This window comes from Crocodylus porosus, unplaced genomic scaffold (assembly GCF_001723895.1).
Source record: "Crocodylus porosus isolate Cpor-Errol unplaced genomic scaffold, CroPor_comp1, whole genome shotgun sequence".
In the NCBI taxonomy this organism is placed as follows: Eukaryota; Metazoa; Chordata; order Crocodylia; family Crocodylidae; genus Crocodylus; species Crocodylus porosus.
In genome coordinates, this window is record NW_017728918.1 from 26,264,126 (window position 1) to 26,281,537 (window position 17,412).

The window sequence follows — 17,412 nt, forward strand, 5'->3', positions numbered from 1 at the left end:
ATTCACAGCTCTCATCCTCTCACTGGGCAATCAGGCACACCCCAGAGTCCAATCCCATTCCACCCTGCAGAGATACATGGCACTCTCATTCTGGCGAAAGACCCAGGTGAGCAGTATGGAACTCCAGAGGCAATCCTGTTCCACTCAGAAAGACACATGCAACTTTCCCAATATCTTAATGGGCAGTTTTTTGTAACTCCATCATATTGAGGTGCAGGTGACTCAGAGGGAAGAAGTCTCCCTGAACCAATGCATCTGACAGACAGCATTGAACTCAGTGTAAAAATTAAGAAGAATGATGATGACAGATGGACCATGGTGGTACACACCTTTTACCCAGAAAGTGGGAGATGTTGGTTATGGGCACACCTTGCTCTCAAGGAGTTCAGACCCACATCTTGAACTCACATTCATTTTGCATTAAATAGAGATTGGAAGCAAAAAGAATATCCCAGGGCTTTATCCCTCCCAGGGGGGCTACCTTCTTTTCTGGGCCATGAAGAGTGGTACCTTTTTGAATGTTCTCCTTCTGCCCCCATAACTCTACCTGTTGGCCCAACTTGAGCAGAAGTAATGGAGAATAAATTCAGTCCTGCATTACCCATAGCCTGATAATTAGGACACTTCTCTGAGAATGGGAGATGTGGGTTCAAATCCTTTCAAGGTAAAAACATTTGGGTTCTCACTTTCCTGACAAGATTTACCATTAAACTATTGGAAAAAAGACAGTGATTACTATTGCATGGTTTCAGTATCACAGTCACTTAAGAGGGGTTTTCTACAGTTAAGGAATCAGAACTTTACTCAGGATTCATGCTCTTCCAAAGACAAACAGGACTGCAAAACAGTTTAGGTAAAATCTAAATGTCTCAGCATTTTATGGTTACTGCATGTATACTCTATGGTGATTCTGGGCATGTCTACATAAGATGTTTACTGCGGAGCTGCCCAATTAGTTTCACAGTAAAGTCCTCATATCTACACATACAGCCCCATTAGGTTACAGTAATAAATGCTGCTGTAGCTTTAAATACAAGTACTACCCTGCAGCAATGTTATTTACTGTGCAGCAATGCTGACGGGGCTGGCTGGGGCATGAAGGTGCTTCAGTCCAGGGACCACCTGTTGACTAGCCCTGCACTAAAGCACCCTTGTGCCCCAACCAGCCCTTCCGCAGCATGCTGAGCTGGGTCAGAGCAAGCTCAGGCTGTCATGCTGACCCCCTGGCTCCCCTGCCAGCCATGGCTGCTCTAACCTGGCTCAATGTGCTGCAGTCCCAGGCACATGTGTAAACTCCAATGCAATATGTGACAGAGTTTATTTCTTCACATTAATTGCACATGCAGATGCACCCTGTGATGTGTAAAAGCTACTTGGACATCTTGGAGATGGAAAAGAACCTGGGCTGTAAGTTTTGTTGAAAGGTTTAAACATTTTATCTACAAGAGAAAAAAAAGAACGGAAGGAGCAAGAGAAGAAGGGACAGACATTTAAGTTTTAGCCTGCTACTCATACAGCATGTGGAAGAAATGGGATTTACAGCATCCTTTCCCTGTTTATTTAAATTCCTATTTTACTCTAAAAAATAATGTGTGCAAATATGTCCTCATATGTTTATATTAGTGATTTATGAAAACTTTCATTGTATTTATTCTTAACAGGTTTACAAGCCAAAACTGAAAAATGGGAGACTTGGGAGGAAAAATGGGAGGTTATAAAAAATCTCTAAGAGGCTAAAAACCAGCTTAGTAAATTAGCACATTCCATTTCATGGAGCTATATTTCAAAATTCAGCAACCTCAGAAAAAGTACCATAGGAATCACTTTACTATATTACTGCAATCACATTAATATTTTTAATATAAAGCAAGTGAACTGATGCAAGATAAAGAACAGCAGAAGTAAAGTGTTATTTTTCTTTAATAGGCAAGAAAATAAGTACAGTTCTAAATCTAAGTGATTCATTTCATTAGCCTCTCCCAGAGAAGTACTATAATTAAAAATTAACACATGTACAACTAAAGAAACAAGAACACCTAGAATACAGTCAAGTTTATTAACTTTCATAGCTGATCTAAACTATGACCTCTTTTTTTCAAACTTAAAAGCAGAAAAGCTAATAGAATTATATAGAACCTTTGATTTGGAAACACCCAAAAGTACGTTATACACTAAAAATCACTTAGCTCACCACTGAAACATAACTGTTTCTTAAGTGAAACTGCTGGAGATAGACAGGATCGACTTCAGTCCAAAAACCAAGATCCAAACTGTGAGAATAAATGCCATAAGACTTTGGGACTCTGAGTGGTTAGTATCTTCATTTCATCTTCATCTAATTTAAGGGTACATTTTCGTTTCAGAATAAAATCAGATGATTAGGTCCATGGTCTGGCCAGCAGCTACTGCAGGTGTAGCCAAACTGCAAAGGCACATAAGTTACTGTCTCCCTATTAATGCAGCACTCACCTCTGTGGGTCAGCATGGCTTCTGGGGGAATATCCCATGCTTCCTCATGCTGCCCTAAGATGAGCTGCTGATATTCTCTACCAGCAAGTTATTGAATAACCTGTTGGTCTTTCTGGACACACAAGAATTGTGACAGGGAGCCCCATTCCTTGAATAGTCATAAGTCTAAGACTGCCTGTATACAATTTGTTTTTGATCTATAATTTGTTAAAATGCTATCTTCTGAAAGTTTTTACATGTGCGACCCTCAACATCTGGCCAAAACTCATTAAGTGCCACTCCAGCTGAAATAATTGCTTAACCCAGCTATAATGCTGAACTCATTCCTCAAACCTGACCTGGAAGGATACCTTGGTGTTCTGTTTAACAGAAGACATTAAGGGCTTGATCCAACAAAGACTTCTTAACCTTAGAACACTGATTCATGCAAGATATTTCAGTTGTTTCAGCAGGACTACTAATATGCTTCTATTTGTAGGATTTCAAGCAATTCAGTATTATTAAGTCATCCAATAAGCCTCAATTCATGGTTTATGAATGTAAAAATAAAAACAAATTTACTTTTTTCTTAATGGAAACATCAATGATTATTTCTCCTTGTTAGTAAAAAGTAATCCATTGATCTTAAATGCAGACCAACCTAGGTAGGGTTAGCTAAAAAAATAAATACTCTAAATAAGTAGCAGAAAAATTATAAATTGTTTTTTAAAACAGAAATCTCAAATGTTTTGCAATAAAATAATTTAATCTCATCAGTTTGTAATAGATGCCTAATTATAACGTATAATATTACCATATTAAAGACTCTAGAAAGAAAAGTCAACTAATCTAGACAGGCTCAGACACATTAAGCATGCATTTTTCATTTTCAGTCCTATTAACACAATATTCCATGGACAATTCAGTTTCATAAATGCACTGAACTATTTTTGAAGGAATGTCTTGTACAGGTTTCCCTTGCTTTGTGCGGGATCTGTATATGCAAATTCGCTTTTAAGCAATGACCCTTTTTACACTCCAAATTCGTTACATGCAAGGTAAATGCATTATATGCGAGGTAAGTCTGTAGGGGAAGAGGCGGGGGAAAGGGCGCGGCGCAGCCCAGCAGCTGCAGGCAGGTTGTGGCGGCCACTCCTGGGGCTGCAGCAGGAAGCAAAGTGGAGGGAACTGCCACTGGTTGCAGGGCATGGGGCAGTGGGGCACAGCTGTTGCTGCTACATGCACCTCGGGAGGCATGAGGGTCTACGCCAGGCTCTTCCTGGGGGCGCATGTCCCCGGATCTGCACGCGGGATGAGGCCCCACATTCAGACAGTTCTTTCCACTTTTCTCCCTGCTGCAGCCCCAGAAGTGGCCGCCACCACCTGCCTGCAGCTGTTCCCTCCTTCACCACTGTGGAAATGTATCTCTATTTGTTACCTTATAACTAGGTTCCTTTTATGCGAATTTGAGTTATGCGCAGTTTTCTGGGAACCTATGTACCACATAAAGCGAGGGAAACCTGTACTGATATTACTTTTGTTTGGATTAATTAGGAATCACAGAGCTAATCCTAAAAGGATGTTATTTGACAGAGTCATCTAACAAGTTGTATAATGAGCTGGCACAGATTATTAGAAAGTCACAAGTATCTGATGCCAAGGAATTTCTACCTGAGCCCTTAACCCTGAAGTTTACGCTTACAATTCAATCTTAATTTCTTTTATGTACCATAGGCAATTATCAAAACTGTTGTGTAATATTTTGACTTTAATGCCTTGAAATTCTCTCATTTTATATTCCTCTTCAGGCTAACTGACAATTCTTTTGCCCCCAACATTCACAAGGAAAAAAAACCTACTGATTTTCTTCTTTAAATGTAAGTAAAACTTGACAATTAGATTTACAAAACAAAATGACTTTTAGTATAGTCAAACAATGATGTACTGATTCTGCTGCATTTTCATGGCATACATCTGTTTAAGTTGATCATTTGTATTGAGCAATCAAGATATTAGGTGGTCATAAGGTAGAAAATATATAAGGGACCTGGTTTTTGTGGTCTTCCTTTTACTTTCAACTTACTTATAGAATCGCTTTTATAGCCCTTGACAGCTGCATCTCAAATCATGGCTTGGCCTTCATACTTTTCTCCCTCATAATTTTCTCCCTATATGCCTATACGATGCTCTTCCCTAGTACTTTATGACCAAGTTTCCACTTTTTTATAGGATTCTTTGCTAAGTTTCAGCTCACTGAAGAGATTATTGTCTAGACCAAGGTGGACAAAATACAGTTTGCAGAGGGTCTTTGTCCAGCCCATGGCAGGTCCCTTGGTACTACCTGGCTCAGGTACCATCCAGCCCTGGCACATCCTGCCACCCCCCTGGCACACAGTGGGGCTGGGAAGGCTCTGTGGCTGGACTGTCTTTCTACGAGGAAGAGCCTGACCACGAATTCTCTAGGGAACTGGCAGAGGCTGCATGCTCTCGGTGCATGGCTGTCATGGGTGACTTCAACCACCCTGACATCTCATGGGAAGAGCACTCAACCAAATCTGATTGGTTGTGAAGATAGGCGGAGGGAGAAAAAAATATTTGGGGGGGGCTGAGCGTGTGTGTGCACAAGTGCGTGCATGCGCGGACCCCCCCCCCCCAGCAGGTGAGTCTGTGGGAGAAGGGCTGTGGGAGGGGCAGATCAAAGTCCCTGTGGTGACGAAGGGGGTAGGGCAGAGTCAGGGGCAGGGGTGAATGGGGCCCCAGCCAGGCCAGGTGATGGGACAGTTGGAGCCTGAGTCAAAAACATCATCTCCAGTTCTATCCACGGCACTGGATATACAGTACTTTTTGAAGCTTTTAATAATGGCCTCTAAAGATACAGAATCATAGAAAATTAGGGTCAGAAGGAAGCTCAGGAGATCATCTAGCCTGTGCTCAAAGCAGGGCCATCCCCAACTATATCATCCCACCCAAGGCTTTGTCTAGCCGGTCTTCAAAACCTCTAAGTTCCACAGCTTCTCTGGGTAACCTGTTCCAGCACTTTACTACCTTCCTAGTAAGAAAGATTTTTTTAATCTAACCTAAACTTCCCTTGCAGCAAACTGAGATCATTACTACTTGTTTTGTCACCTGCCAATACTGAGAAAAATCTACCTCCATTCTCTTTGTAACCACTCTTCAGGTGGCTGAAGGCTACTACTAAATCTCCTCTTAGCTTTCTTTTCTCTAGACTAAATAAGCTACCTCAGCTTCTTCTGATAAGAAATGTCCCAGCCCCCTAACCATTTTCATGGCCCTCTGCTAGGCCGTCAAAAAGTCAGAATCCATTGACAAAGCAGTATTATGGATGGCTTAATCTTCCCACCAGGTGTAATCTCATGATTCACTTGCAAAAGTCAGTCTGAACACTAACACTGTAAATGATCATTAAAGGGCTTATTCACTATGGCATCCAGTACTTGGAGATGTCAAACCATCTAATATGCCTACAAAACTCAGTGACAGAATTGCCCACTACCAAAAGTTTTCTGGACAACTTTGTTAATAAATTCCAAGTACAGCAGAACACAGAGTAAGATTCCTTCTCAGTAACTTATACTTAAAAGTTGATTGATATTGCCTCCAAAAAAAATGTTTAAAAGATATTTTGAGTAAGTGCTTATGTCATTTGATGCCCTTGTAGGAAGCAAAACCTAATCCTATTATGTATCTTTTGTATTTCACAGGAAATAAACAAATGTAACATAATCAGCTGTAAGAAACCTGTTCAGTACGTATCAAAATATTAACAATTTAATCAACATTACTTTAAATATGAAAGTGATCCCCAAAATTGGGCCCACTGCCCTGAATGACTAATAGGAATGCAAAACATTAATGTCACAATTTAAAGGTAGCTTAGCCCAACTTGACAGTACCTTTACTAATGATAACAAAACATAAGAAAGCTAATTAAGTAAAAATAAAAGTTACCTCCACACGAAAGATTTTGAGATCAAGTCCATACAATTTAATCTCCTCTGGAAAATACTGAAAAGCATTTATGTAAGGAATATGACCTTCAGCAACAAACCTGCAAGAGTCAAATCAACATTTAGTCTAAAAACATGTATACATTTTTTAATATAGGTTTTTTAAAAATACACAAGTCATAACACTTCAGAACTGAAATACTCAAGCAATTCCATCTAAGATTGCATCTACAAAAGGCTACATGAATATTAAAATATTTAACATGTCTGATAGCATATTAAAACATAAGCTCAGATGTGATCTACAGCTAAAGTCGGGGCATAATATTTACAGTATGTTTATGTCTGGCTTTCCCTGCACATTCTTCTACTACTCCATTTCTGGAAATGGGTAGAATATATAGACTGATCACATTTTTAACACTGACTTAAGCAATTAAACACACAGTACTCTGTGTATTACAAAGTTCTTTCCACAGAAGTGTGCAGTTTTGCTCTCCAAATCCATTAGAAGCTTAACATATTCTATTCATGTGGATCGGTTAGGATTTTACGCATAGTTTAAAAAAAACCCCAAAAAACAACCTCCCTCCCCCAAATTTCCATAGCAAGTAATTCACAAGTGTCCTCAGAATCACAGAACTCTCAGTTTATACATGTGTCAAACCTCTAGACAATGACATATTTTATATATATTTATAAAACATCTAAACAACAAACAGCATTTTACATTTTCTTAAAGGTTTTTGTGGAGTTGTAACAACATTTTTGCATCATTTAGTATTTAGATCAGGGCTGTCAAACTTCAAAGCATCTGGGGCCCGCTTACCTCATGGGCCGCACTGGCAAGGGCCACACACACAGCAAGAAGCATTAGTGGGGCCATGGGCTCCCCAAGGTGCTTCAACTTCAGCTTCCTGTGTGCTCCCCTGTGACACTACGACACACAGGCCCTCTAGGATACTGGTCTCCTTGGAACCACAGGCTGCACCATGCCACACTTCTCCACTCCTTGGGGTGGGAGTATGCAGCAGAAGCCAGGAAGGGAATCCTGAGACCTTGGCTGCTGTTGCTACAGCCGGAGCAACAGAGGCAACGTTGACCCGGTGAGAGCCTGGGGACTGCATGTTAACCCCTTTTGGATTGCATGCAGCTCACAAGCTGCCAGTTTAACAGCCCTGATCTAGATCACGGGTTCTAATCTAGCCAGTATTGCTGGGCACATAAGTTCGTTATTCAACAGTTTACATGATGTTGACAGTAGTCTAGCACTTGCCAAGTGGTCACACTGCAAGAGCCACCAATTTGCACAATTTACCACCATCTTGCACCCCCAATTGATATTAGAAATGGAAAAACCTAGGATCAAAGGGAATCAAATGAGGACCTGGACCCACAACATGTTTACATATTCATAGTGACATATGCTAATGCCATGAGGAAGTTTATGGTTTTTTCCCCAATCAGGATGGACAATCACTCCCCTCAGCTCTGCAGGAGAACTGTGTGAAACAAGTGTATGATATGCCTTAACTATATTTCCAGGGGACAAGAGATCCACTTAAACATCATTTTAAAAAATAGCTCATGTTAAACTTGCTTTGACTAGGTCACATTACATTACCATTAAAAAAAATGAAAGAAAGAAGAAATTTGTAACCCTGATATTGGGGCACCCTTTAAAAATTGGCACTCCTAACAGTTAGATTAAGACCTTTGTTTTCTATTCTAAGGAGTACCACAGAAACGCCAATGTTGCATCTGATACAATCCTTTACTCCCAAAAGAGCCCAGGTTTGGAATTTTTTAAAGCACATATATTTTAGTTTACCTGCTCCCAATTTAATGGGAAATGCTAAATGTTCAAATGCTCCCATATGACAAAGGCAAATGGGGGAAGACAATTTGTACCCACATAACATTTAGCTGTTATTTGAAAGGTCCAGTTCAAGTATGGCTAAACTTAATGCCTCCTAAATACTATAAGAAAACTGTATATCAAAGCCATGCAGCACAGCTACAAAATAGTAACAAGTTCGGTCTTGCCAGCTCTGCTATGTTTAACCTAGTTTGAACTGTATTATAATGCACTGGTTTACAGCCCTGTGAAATCTACTAGGCTGAAACTTAATCTGTTAACAGTATTTTTGTATGCTGAAAAGAATATAAAATATGGACAACAAACTGATTACTACTAACACTAGAAAAAATTAGGGTGCTATTTGGGACATACTGGTAAGTACAAATAGTCTGAATGTTATTTTTAAACAAAATGTCCCTTTAAGATGAGCTAATTGCAGGATTATGCATTGAATGTGCCAAATAGTAACAAGCTCGGTTTCTGGTGCCGTAAATCTTTTGAAAGATGGCTGGGTGCCGTGCTGTCATGGGTAATCACCAGGGAGGAGTAGGATTCAGCTGACTACAACTTCAAGGAAACACCAAAATGAGAAAAGGCTACAGGCACATTCAGCACATGACTATAACTCAGCTTTTAAATATTCATGATGTTCCCATAAAAATTCAAGTGGCAAGGCAGGATACTTAACATTTTCTCTACTCAGTTTTCATCTCAGTTTGATCCATCACTGAATTAATGTATCCATTTAATGGAATACAAAAATGAAAAGAAATTTATTTAGGTTGCAATGTCAAGAATTCAGTAAAAAAATACCAGATTTATGGCATTTAAATTCTGCTTCCTTCTGCAGGCAACTTGAACAACAAATATGGGGAGGACCAGGGGAAGGGAAGGGGAAACAACATGCTGGGATCATGTAACTGAAAAAGCAGGTAGGTTTGCAAGTGCAATCATACCATATAAAATTTCCCAATTTGAGTGCTTCTTGACTTCTGCAACCTGAACAAGATATTTTAACATGTTTTTATATGAATGTTAGAGATTTGGACACCGTAAGGCTATGAAGCACCATTAGATTCTCTCACCTGAATGCCTGTATGCAGGCTAGTAAGTTTTGCCAATTTACCCCTGTATTATGCCCAATTTTGCTTGTATTTAATTAAAGCATAACTTCTATGCAGTTGAACAATATCTTTCAGAAAGATATTCTGGCTTGATCTGAAGACCATTTCCCTTGGTAATTTGTTCAAGTGGTTTATCATTTTCATTATTAAAAGATTAGCATTTTTATTTAACGCTTCTCTGGCTTCACTTCTGAGCCCTCAATTCTTGTTACACTTTTCTCTGCTGAACTCTGAACTGCAAAGCTCTTATGTATTCGGTATTCTCTCCCCATAAAGGTACTTATACTGTAATCAAGTGACCTCCTCATCTTCTGTTCAGTAAATGAATTGAGCTGTAAATCAGTCATTTCAAGACATAGTCTTCATCTCAGGAATTGTTATTTATGGCTTTTTTCCCAGGACCCTCTCCAATTCTTCAACATCTGTTTAAAATGTTGACATCAGAACTGGATGCAGTATTTTAGCATTTGTTTCCCTAATGCTTTACACAAAGTTGTATCACAGCTGGGGCCCCATGGAAACTGGCCCCAGCCATGCAGGCAGGGGCTGCTGGGAAATGGAGTCCACTCCAGCCAGATCCAGCCCACAGGCCAGACTTCGCCCGCCCATGTTCTTATCCCTGCTCAGTCTTCTCTCTCTCTCTCTTTTGTTTTCACATCAGTCCTTTTATGTTCAGTTACGTGCCCCTTTTGCTCCCTAAATTTTCATAGTTTCCACTTCCCAGGATACAGTCCCTCATTCTGTAGCCAGCATTTATGCTTCTTGTTCCTACTATAGAAGTAATAATGGAGCCATTTGAGATTCTTAAAAAAACAGCTACAAAAATCTTTTGGCTGTATTAAAATTGCACATTTTTTCCAATGTGTCCAGCTGAACAAACAATTCAGATTGCAGCAGGTCTGCTTATCATCATCTTGTAATTTACTCACCTGACTTTGCGTCATCCACAAGCTTTATCCACAGCAATTTTATATTTGTTTCCAGATCAGTGATGGAAACATTTAATAGAATTGGGCATAGTGCTGATCCCTGTGGAATCATGCTAGAAAACCCCACACAACATGGACAACTTCCACCAGCAATCACTGGAAAGCACCACTTAGGTAGTTATTAATCTATTTAATGTGCTTTCATATAACAGAGCACTATTTTTTAAATTGGAACATCATGCCACACTAAGCTAAATGTTGTACACCAGGGGCCATCTATTTTTTAACAGTGGGCTACTACTTGTGACCCTGCGCCCCTGTGGGCCACCAATCCCCCCTCTCCACCCTCCAACCCCAGGACCATGTTGAAACAGACTGATGTCAAGCTAACCAACCTACAGTTATTCATTTCACTTGCCCTTTTTGGAAGACTTACTCACTATTGAAACTCTTCCAATCATTTAAGTTTCCTGATAGTCCAAGATATATTTAAAAATTAATACCAGCAGGCCAGATCGTCCTACACCAGAATTTTTTGTTAAAATTTTTGTTCATGGACTCTGTTGCCTTAAGCCTTGCCAGCCATGCATTTCTCTTAAGTTTTCTATTTTATTTTTTCAATTTGAGCAGAATTCCCCCAACCTAGTTTAGAAACTTCCAAAATAGTAAGCGCTGGTCTTGCTGTTTATACAGTATCATAGACCACTCTTATTAATATGTTTTTTCTATTACTTTTTGCAAATTGCAATATTCATAGTTGGCAACACTTAATTATTTATATCTTAGCAAAATCTGTAAGAAATGCTGAAGGACAAAGACAAGAAACTTCCTTACAAGTGAGACTTTTTCTGACTATAAATTTGAAAATCCTATTGCAATTTGAAAATCCTATTGCAAACAATGGTGCTGTTTGAGATTCTTCAAAAAACAGAAACAACCTTTTATCGTGGAAATGCTGTAGCTAAGTGCCTACCATCATCCACTAGTTGGTAAGTAGGCAGTGGTCAGGAACAAATTAAAACTCACATTACTGACAACAGCATCAAATATTTCACTACAGACTTAATCATACCTTAAGAGATCCGACAAGGTCACTGGTTCTTTCAGCCACAGTAATGCCATATAACAGAATGAAAGTGTCATTGGCATTGACATCCTCATGTTTCCTTTTGTCCTCTTAAGTACATACGAGCTACCATCAATCGACCCAGAGTAGACAGACATGGTTTCTTTTATTAACGGGGGAAAAAAATCTATAGGTAACTTGACAAAATATATTATACTGAACATGTAAAAGATACAGAAAATATGACAAACTGACCATCCAACAAGCTTATTTACCTAAAAGCGACATTTTTGAGTCAGCACTTTAGGCTAGTGTGTTAAATAGCTTAAATCTTAAAGTGCCTCCTTTTACTGTGACACAAGATGATGAAGATTCATTGGAGCAGTGCCACTGGTACTTATAAACTTTGTATCCTAATCTCTTATTAAATCAAAGAGGCAAGTCTCCCATGAGCACCAGGAGGAAGTAAATTCTGTATATATAATAAAATGTTAACCTTGATAGGCTCTTTCTAGTGAGACCCATGTTTAATACTTAACTCTTATGCAGCACATGGCTAATATTAACTAGTCTTGACAATTTCTCATGAGCCAAGAATATTATTTCCATTTTACAGATGAAGAAGCATCAAATAAAAGGACAAATCATTTGTCCAAAGATGAATGCATCAGAGCTGTGAATGATAAATCAGTTATTAGCTGCCGGATGCCTGTCTTTACCACTGGATTGTATTTTTTTCTCCACTCAAGTCAATGTGCCTTTAAACCTTAAACTAACTAGGGCTTTAACAAGAGAACCAAGGTAAAGTATAAATGTATTTAAGCAGCATAACACAGTTTAACAATCTCGATATCTGAAAAATCTGTGCTTACTGTCAAGACAAACATACAGTTTCAAAAATATTAGAAGTGTAGCACTGAGAAGAGTGGATGCAAGAATCAGATGCTAATAGAGCAGAATCAGGTGCTAACAGAGCACAAGGACTGAGGGATGGGGTGATTATATTCTTACTACTTCAACACATCAGTCAAAAAAGGGAGATGGTATAATAGCTGGGAAACTTAACAGTTCTCTCTGGTCTCTTTCAGCAGAGCGAACTGGTCTTTGATGCCACCTGCTGGTCCACAAACAACAGTCGTTGGCATTAAAAGTTCCCTGTAAGTGGATTAAGGAAACTGACTCTTCAACTCATGCCTTATAAAAACTGGTGAAGTCAATGCAAGAGTTATCACTGTACTTGTGTAAATGAAAATCAAGAGAATAAAAGAAATAATCATAACTAATTCTTCTAGTCATCAGTTTTACCTTTTGCTTACATAGGTTAGGGTTAAACCAAGCCTCATGGTTAATGTTTCAATGTTATCTTGATATTCAGCTTGACCTAAATACATGTACTCCTAATGGTGACATAGCACCTTCTATTATATTTCTTCCAGGAAGAGAGGGAGAAAAGTCTATGACAGAATTTTATTCTTTGTCTTCCAATGTGTTTCGTATGCCTGTTTAGCTTCTCTCTCTCCTCAGAGAAGAACCGTGCCAACCACTTCCTGGTCTGTTAGAAATAATACTAATTAGAAGGATTTATGGGATGTACACTGAATTAAAATATATAGTGAAGATTTCTACGTGAACAGTCAGATTTTCAAAATTCACATTAACTGTGTCAAAAAGTGATTTTCCAGATAGTCATATTTGTTCCTACCTGAGGTCCTGTCAACTGAAGAAATCTGTCCAAAGCTGCATTCTGTCTGTAAATCTATATCACTTTCAGTGAAAGATGACAAGTCAAAAGGACTAACTCTCTCTGGTTCACTATCCACATCAGTAGCACTGTCAGATACCTGTTTTTGTAAATAAATTACAGAATTATCTGAAGTTAGTTAAAATACATGGGCCTGATTTGTAAAAACACAGTTAATATATTGGCTGGTAAACACGGGATCATAGCCTGTGTGAGATCTTTTAACTTCAGATGGTTTCTCTGAACAGAAGACCAAAGTTTTGGTGCTCTCTTTACAGATAAAATAAAGAGACTTGCATGCCTAAAAGATAAACACCTACATACAGGCTGCATTACAGACCACGGACCTTATTTATACCTGTTTTTATGCCATTATGTCATTTTCAAAGCCAGGCCAATAGATAACATGTAGTTTGTGGTATTAAATGTGGTATTAAAAATTAACAATTAACCATCCATAAAACAGGATATATTGTCTTAAAGCATCAAAATAGATTATTTAGACTCTCCTATGAGGACAGTCCTTACAGCAAGACATTAAAACAATGCATACATGTGATTGAACATCATTCCAAGATGAGAGAAACTATCTGAATATCAGCTTTGTAATTCACACTTACAACCAGTTCCAGGGGAGTGTCATTAACTGGTCTAGGGCAATATGCCTGTTTGCTCTTCTGAAGGTAGCATCTCCAAAAACAGCAGAGAATTTCATCCTGATAAAAACAACAAGAGAGATTGATTAGTTTAAGCCATATAAAATCATAAATTAAAAAAAAGACATATTACTGATACAACTAAGAAGTTCTGAACAGTGTTTTGGGCCTGTTTCCACTAAAACATTAATTGGAAAATTAGAATTACTATTTGCTATGTGTGGCAGGGGTAGCTATGACACCCCCTGGTGGCCATACAACTCCTGGCCAGTTCACTCTCTATTGCAGCCCTCCTCGAATTGCTCTCCCTTTCATTCATTCATCTTAGGATGAATAAGGGAGGCTGCCCATAGACCTTAGAGTGAACCTTAGCCTATTTGCAGTACCACTGGATCTCACCTGGACCTTTTATAGTCTTGATTCAACCCTTAGCTCAATGGGCCCTCCTGGCTGGCCTGTAGCTCTGCAGGGCAACTGTAGTTTCAAGGGCTACATAAGTATCTGTACCCCTCCAGGGAACCTATAGCCTTAAGGGCTCTGTTCCTTCCCTACACCATGCCCCAAGTCTTGAAAGTGTTCTTTTTCTTTGATGTTACTTATTTGTACACTTGGTCCCCTTGGGCCCTTATATCCCCTAGTCCCACGTACGGTCTCCCTCTGGGTTCTCAGACCCCAGTCCCACACACAGACCCTTCTCTGGGCTCTTAGACCTCTGGTCCAGGTCTCAGCCTTTTCCTAGGCTCCTAAACCAAGGGGCACCCACTCTCAGTCTCTAGGCTCCTGGGTTACCAGTTCTCTAAGTAAGCCTTTAGCCTGCCCCAGCAGCGCACAAGGGTAAACTACCAGCGCAACTTCAATAAACAAGAAGCAGCTCAGCCCTCAGGCAGACACCTCAAACCCTCTACAGGTTTAACATAAAACAAACGCCACTTATCTGTAAAACCCAGTCTTTCTCTGCCTAGGAAACTTGCCTCTAATCCCAGCCCTGCAGAGTTGTTTAGATCAGCATTTCTCAACCCGTTGGTCACAAGAATATATGAAAGGGTTGCAAACAAACTTTAAAAATGTATCAAACATTTAAAATGGATTCCCCTTTAAAAGGAGAAAAATACAGAAAGCTATGGCTTTTTCCTTGCAGGCTGCCAGGGTTCCAGTCTGCAAGGGCTGCTTGGGGCCCCTCCTATCCTACACACCCACCCTGCCCCACACACTGAGGGCTGGGGGCAGCAGACCAGGAGTGAGGGGAACGGGATTGGGACTGGCCATTGATGTTTACAGATGGGTCCTGGTATAAAGAAGGTTGAGACCCGCTGGCTTAGACAAATCTATGTTCCTTCAGGGGCCCTTCTGCTCTGTTGCCAGCAACTCCTCACTTCATGGCTACCAGAGAGAGACTGCCTGACCCATGCAGGCTCTGGACTTATATAGCTCCCACCTGAGCCCTCTGGTTAGGTGAGTCTCTCATTAGCTCCCCTCTGCCACCAGCAAGCAGCAGGTACACCCCAGTGCCCTGCTACACTGTGCCCAGTATATTTATTTTCATAGATTTACCATCTTTTCCTCCTCAGTAAGTTCTTAAGATAAGTTTATTCCATCTATCTTAGAATAACAATATTTGTGAAATAAACAAGATCAACTGCACTTATTCAGAGCTCATGCTCTCAGGTCTGTTTACCTTCATCCGTGGGCACACCCCTAATTTTTGCAGGGCTTCAGCTTGCTTCTTGAGTATATACTGAAAGCCTTCACAAACATACCATTCCCATCCTTTATCTAAAGAATAACAAACAAAAATGGTTGTTTCTCTCCACACATACCCATTTAGTACATTAACAACTTGATCTCTTACTGCAGGAACTAGAACATTGCTTTGATTAGGGAAACCCCACACATCCTGGGCCAAACCTCTACAAAGTACCTCAAATAACTCAATGAAGGATAGTTTCTTAAATGACAAAAAAGCAACTGAATAACAACAGCTTTTCCACATATTTCTCAAGAATCAAATAGCTGTAGGAAAAAGAGAGTTCATTAATATTGCATTACAAAAACCATGTTGATATGTTAGCTGATGAGAGGTTTGAAACAAAACAAAACATAGTAGTCAGGGAAAAAGAAGCATGCTTGTTTCTTCCCCATTACCAGCCTGAAAAACTAGAACTCATTTCAACAGCAAAGGGGATGAGAAAGCAGCATACCCTCCATTTTATTTTCTGTCTCTTTCATCGAATCCTGGAGATTTAAATTTAAGAGACCTTGTCAGACATTCAAACCATCCTACAAAGATCAGTGTTAGCTGAAAAAGGGGCCAAATCTGTTGCAATCTACTCATTATCTTGTGGTTCCAAATGTTACACAATTTTGCCCTTGCTTCCGTTCATAATTCCTGCTCCTCCTGTTCTTTTCAAATTTTCCTACATTCATCTACATTCTCATTACTCCTATTCTCTAATTCATTGTCTCTCCCAATTTAAAGCAATGTAACAAAATGCCCTTCTTTCATTTATATTTCAAGTCTGCTGCAGTTTCAACAACTACCTTTACTTCTTGTCCTATCTTGGGTGTGCATATTTTGTTCTTCTTTATTACACAAATCTCATACCAGGACTGAACCACTTCCAATATCCATATAAAGCACCTTCACATGGGCCAATTACAGAAAAAAAAAACCTAATTTGCTCACAAACTATGTTGGCAACACTTAAAATTAGTATATCGTTATCCTGAAAAACTGAAAATTTAGAAAGATGTGTTAGTAGAAATAATATATTAAGAAATCTTCATACCAATTTTTTTCTTCTTTCTTAATCCTTTGGAGAGTGACTGGATCTTGGTATTAGGAATAGCATCAGAAACTAAAACCTCTTTAGTTCTCTGCAAAATAAAAAGGGAGGTTAGTAAGAAAACAGCAATATCTGATTTGCATGGGCTACCTGAGCCAGAACTTTTAGTGCAAGAACCCTCACTGCCAGCAGAACTGATTATTTTCTTCTATTCAGCACTGGCAAGGCCACATCTGGAGTATTGCTTCTAGTTTTGAGTCCCACATCACAGAAAGGATGTGGACAAAAAGATTAGGGAGCTGGGGCATGACATATGAGGAGAGGCTGAAGGAACTGACCTTATTTAGTCTAGAAAAGAGAATACTGAAAGGGGATTTAATAGCAGCCTTAAACTACCTGAACAGTGGTTACAAAGAAGATGCAACTGGACTGTTCTCAGTGGTGGAAGATAAATAGAACAAGGAGAAATGGTCTCAAGTTGCAGCAAGGGAAATTTAGGTTAGATATTAGGAAGAAATTTCTCACTAGAAAGTAGTAAAGCACTAAAACAGGCTACCCAGAGAGGGGTGGAATCTCCACCCTTAGAGGTTTTTAAGACCTGGCTAGGCAAAGCCTTGGGTGGGATGATGTAGTTGGAGATGGTCCTGCTTTGAGCAGTGGGTAGGTCACTGGATGACCTCCTGAGGCATCTTCCAACCCTAATTTTCTGTGATTCTATGATTTGCATCATTTCACCTAATTAAGGGGCAGCTAGGGTCTGGAACCAACTTCCAAGAGAAGTGGTGCAGGCTCCTACCCTGGGGGTGCTTAAGAGGAGGTTAGATGAACATCTTGCT

The 17,412-nt window shown here is 39.6% G+C and overlaps 1 protein-coding gene across 1 annotated transcript in view; it reads right to left on the bottom strand.

Annotated features, from left to right (window-relative positions):
* The window catches only part of TAF1B (TATA-box binding protein associated factor, RNA polymerase I subunit B), a 53,000-nt gene that overhangs the window by 31,535 nt on the left and 4,053 nt on the right, over positions 1-17,412 (bottom strand). Inside the window, exons 3-8 of the mRNA XM_019538140.1 lie at positions 16,580-16,667; positions 15,469-15,566; positions 13,758-13,853; positions 13,099-13,237; positions 11,403-11,559; positions 6,418-6,517 (exon numbers count right to left, since the gene is read on the bottom strand). Coding sequence (XP_019393685.1) covers positions 6,418-6,517; positions 11,403-11,559; positions 13,099-13,237; positions 13,758-13,853; positions 15,469-15,566; positions 16,580-16,667 — 678 coding nt within the window. The remainder of the gene's footprint in view (positions 1-6,417; positions 6,518-11,402; positions 11,560-13,098; positions 13,238-13,757; positions 13,854-15,468; positions 15,567-16,579; positions 16,668-17,412) is intronic.